This window comes from Semicossyphus pulcher, unplaced genomic scaffold, assembly GCF_022749685.1.
Source record: "Semicossyphus pulcher isolate SPU_LCO1_2020_fin unplaced genomic scaffold, fSemPul1.0.p SCAF_1, whole genome shotgun sequence".
NCBI lineage: Eukaryota > Metazoa > Chordata > Actinopteri > Labriformes > Labridae > Semicossyphus > Semicossyphus pulcher.
The window spans coordinates 9,739,162-9,743,202 of record NW_027211603.1 but is presented as its reverse complement, the minus strand read 5'-3'; the positions used below and the strand labels follow the sequence as shown (position 1 = coordinate 9,743,202).

General features: G+C 44.1%; 1 protein-coding gene across 1 annotated transcript; it reads right to left on the bottom strand.

The window, feature by feature from the left end:
• Positions 1 to 721: 721 nt before the first annotated feature.
• On the bottom strand, positions 722 to 3,426 carry cyp19a1a (cytochrome P450, family 19, subfamily A, polypeptide 1a). The gene is made up of 9 exons (XM_069686128.1): positions 3,231 to 3,426; positions 3,001 to 3,151; positions 2,762 to 2,916; positions 2,496 to 2,660; positions 2,290 to 2,404; positions 2,078 to 2,189; positions 1,805 to 1,967; positions 1,400 to 1,641; positions 722 to 979 (listed from the first exon to the last, which is right to left on the bottom strand). The coding sequence occupies exons 1-9, from the start codon at positions 3,424 to 3,426 to the stop codon at positions 722 to 724; spliced, it is 1,557 nt and encodes a 518-aa protein (XP_069542229.1).
• Between the last annotated feature and the right edge of the window lie 615 nt (positions 3,427 to 4,041).

The following is a 4,041-nucleotide window of genomic DNA, read 5'->3' as shown; positions in this document are numbered from 1 at the left end:
TACTGTAAGGCTCCACGGGGGTGCAGTGGTTAGCGCCGTTGCCTCACAGCTAGAAGGTTCGAATCCTGGTTTGGCATAACAGGCCTTTCTGTGTGGAGTTGCATGTTCTCCCTCTGCATGCGTGGTGGGTTCCCTCTGGGTACTCCGGCGTCCTCCCACAGTCCAAAGACATGCTCATTAGGTTCATTGATTGCTCTAAAATTGCCCATGAAAGGTCGTCTCTCTCTGTGTGTCAGCTCTGTGACTGACTGGCGATCAGTCCAGGGTGTACCCCGCCTCTCGCCCAATGACAGCTGGGATAGGCTCCATATCTATATATAGATAAGCATGATAGATGATGGATGGGCAACAAGTAATGAACATAAACACAGACAAGCAAACTCGGAACAATCAGTAGTTTAAAAGCCAAATACGTACAATACATTACAGAAAAATATTATAGATTATTCAAATAATGCAATGCTAAAGTATTCAAAAACACCAGACTTAAAACGGGCTATGTGTTTTCAAAGAGGAGGGGAGGTAAAAGAAGACAGACTCATAATTTTGGCACAATAATTTACATTTATCTCAGTATTCTGGACTTACATTTCACTTAATGCGCAACAGATCAATCAGAAATACAACTTTAATACATAACAAATATAAAATCAGCTTTGTACAGTCAATATAAATGAAGCAATAACATAATACACGTAAATATTCTGTACAATAAAGAGTCTCAGAGTGTTTCCCAGCTTCCTCTCTGTCTCGGTAAGAACCTCATGCTGAGCTGCTCGCTCTCCTGCTGATGCTCCAAAGGCTGCTGGGAGAGGTTGTTGGTCTGCGGGACGCGGTCCAGGGTCAAACCCTCGTGGGGGCACACGGAGTACTGCGAGAGCAACGTCACCAGGATGGATTTCATCATCAACATGGCGATGTGCTTTCCTACGCAGGCGCGAGGGCCCGAACCGAACGGCTGGAAGTAACGACGGGGAGCCTGGAGGAGGAGAGAAGAGCGGGGCAGAGGACGCATTAGAGAGGTACCCGAAAACGTTCGTCTGTCGAATAAATTATTAGCGAAAAAAACAACTTATTGCTGTATGTACTTATACTTAGATTCGTAAGTAAAATTACTTCAAATAAAGTTGGACATTTACACTCGGCAAATCTGCTTTATCAGGACTGTTTGTGTGATTTGATTGACAGTAGCATCAAACGCTAATTCAAATGTTGCTAAATCCTGATTGGTGCACAGATATACATGACATCAGTGCTTTCAGCCAAGCCCCGCCCACTCTGACCCAGTGAGAAAATCAATCATAAAAGAAACTGAAAAATCTCATTTAAAATATTACAAAACAAGATTTAAGGGTCTTTAAGAGCTGATTTCACTGGCAAAAAATATTAATCTACTTACATTTTTCTCAAAGTTTTTCAGGCTGAATTCATTGGGTTTGAGGAAAAACTCTGTTCGGTGCATGTGGCCGGTATTCAGGATGATGTTTGTCCCCTTCGGTACCCTGTAGCCATCTATGACGTCGTCAGACAAGGCCCGGCGCATGGTGAAGTCCACCACAGGGTGGAAGCGCAGGCATTCGTTGATGAAGCTCTCCAGCAGCTGCAACTTCTGAAGGTCTCCGTTCTGAAGCTGTCTTTCTCCTACGGTGAGAGAATGAGACGTTAGTACAGGTTTTTGCCTTCAACAGAATACCAAAAAACTTTCATGAACTTTGACCTTGCGTACATGCACATTTGTGCAGCAAAGCAGGTGATATGTGCCAATAACTGCATTTATATTGTACTGATTCTCACAGCTACTCACCTACAACAGTGTCTATCTCCTGCAGCAGCTGCAGCTCCACATCTGGATGCTGTTTGAGGAGCAGCAGCATGAAGAAGAGGCTGATGGACAGAGTGTCTGGAGCTGCGATCACCATCTCTAACACGCACTGCCTTACGTTCTCTGCAGACAGCTCGCCATGGTTCTGAAAACACACACAAACACACATGTAAATACCTGAGCTAACATTAATGAAGAAGGACTTTAGAGTTAAAAAAGGAGGGAAGGTATAAACAGATTTATTTTGAGTCTCACCTGTGCAAATATGAGCTCTGCAGTGAAGTTGATGTTGTCCAGTTTATCTGCCTGCTCCACCTCTCTCCTCTTCTGCTCTACAAGACTCTCTATGGCGTCCTGCAGCTCCTGGCTGTAAGATATCAGATATATAACACCTGATTATAAGGAAAATAATCTAACGTTGTTGAAGAAATATGATAAAATGAATGATATGTGATGGAGAGACTCACGCTGCTGTCTTGTGCCTCTGTTGAATCCAGTCAAACTTGAAGTAAAAGTCTGGTTTGATGAGCACAGTCTGCCAGGTGTCAAAGTACTTCTGAATCTTCAGCATCAGCTCTTTCTCTGCACACGACAGTAACACAAATGTTCCCATGTTTCTTTGCTCCTTGGTCCTGGTATGATAATTAATGAAGTAAAAAACATGCCCACTCACCATTCACAGGAACACCCAGGAAGAGTCTGTTGGAGATGTCGACCACGGTGCAGCGCAGCAAACTGATCACGTCCACGTGATCCAAAGTGTCCAGCTGTTCCAGGTGACTCTGTATGGAGGAGACGCAAACCTCCACCGTCTGCTGCAAGCCCGGCCCTGTCAGCGCTGAGACAGAAAGATAAGTTAAGTATTTTCTGTGTGTGAAATCATTAAACAACTGCATGAATCAGAAAATCTGCCGCACTGATTGATGGTTAAAATGTTACCTTTGGTGAAAAAGGTGCGTATCTTTTTCCACAGAGTCACGTTGTTGTTAAATATGATGCCTTTCTCGTTCATGCCGAGGCAGCCGAGGCCTTCTTTGCTCCCAAAACGTGAAGTGTAGTGACTATTCTTCAGGACGTGGTGCACCGCTGATGCCCTTAAGGAGGAAAAAAAGAAGATATAATTCTCTGCATACATTAACTGTTAACTTTATCCATCAGCATTAACAGGGATAACCAACCTGCTGAGGATGAGCGTCTCCTCTCCATTGATCCAGACTCTGACTATGTCTCCATACTTGCTGTTGTAGTGGTTGCTTGCTGTGCCGATACCCGTCCAGATGAATCTCAGATATGACAGAAGTGGCCCCAAACCCAGACAGAAAGAAGGGCCTGTTGTGGTAAAAGACAGTAAGTATGATTTCACAGAAGCGACTCCAGCACAAAGAAAAACCTGCATATTTGAACCTACCTGGTACAGAGTCCTTGTCTGCGTGGCTCCAGGCAACAAGAAGCAGGCAGACAATCAGTATCAGGGTCCTGGTTGCAATAGAGATGCCATGTGTCCCCACTGCAGTAGCATTCGGGGACATGTAGACCAGGTCTGCAACCTCTGCAGCCAAACCCACAGGACTCATGGCCCGCTCACAAGCAGAGATCAGATCCATATGAAGGCAGATTAAGCTGAATGATGAAAGCTACCTCAGTAGTCCTGTCTCTGTCTTTATATGTGGTGTGAGCTGGTGACGATCACGTCAGGCTGGTGCAAAGTCACAACACTGAGCAGAACGGTAAACAATACATGAGGAACCTTGAGGCGTTGGATTTGTGCCAGCGTGTGAGCCTTGAGCGAACAGGATCCTAGGCTGTATTTGACATTTTGGTGATAGGAGACGAGCGTTGCTCCGTCTTTGAACATCAAAAGGATCGGGTTGGAAATTCTTCAAAAGAGCACAGAGACCTGTGAGAATAAAAGAGACTGTGTTTTTATTATTCCTACAGCTGTGCCTGTCTTCATTAAATTCTCTGCTTTTTAAACAAACATCCACACTTCCCTTTTCCCTGTGAGGAAGAGGAAAGAGCAGAGGGAGCTGGAATTAAATGATTCAACTTTAAATATTAACTGTAACTGTCATTTTAGTCTTTTGAAAAGGTATTTTTTGATATTGACGATTATTTAAAGGGATTATTAGAATTCACAGTGTTTCTTATTGCTCTTGTTCCTCCATCAGACTACCAGTAGATGGAGAAGCAGAGATGTGAGACATGTAAGCAGTATCACG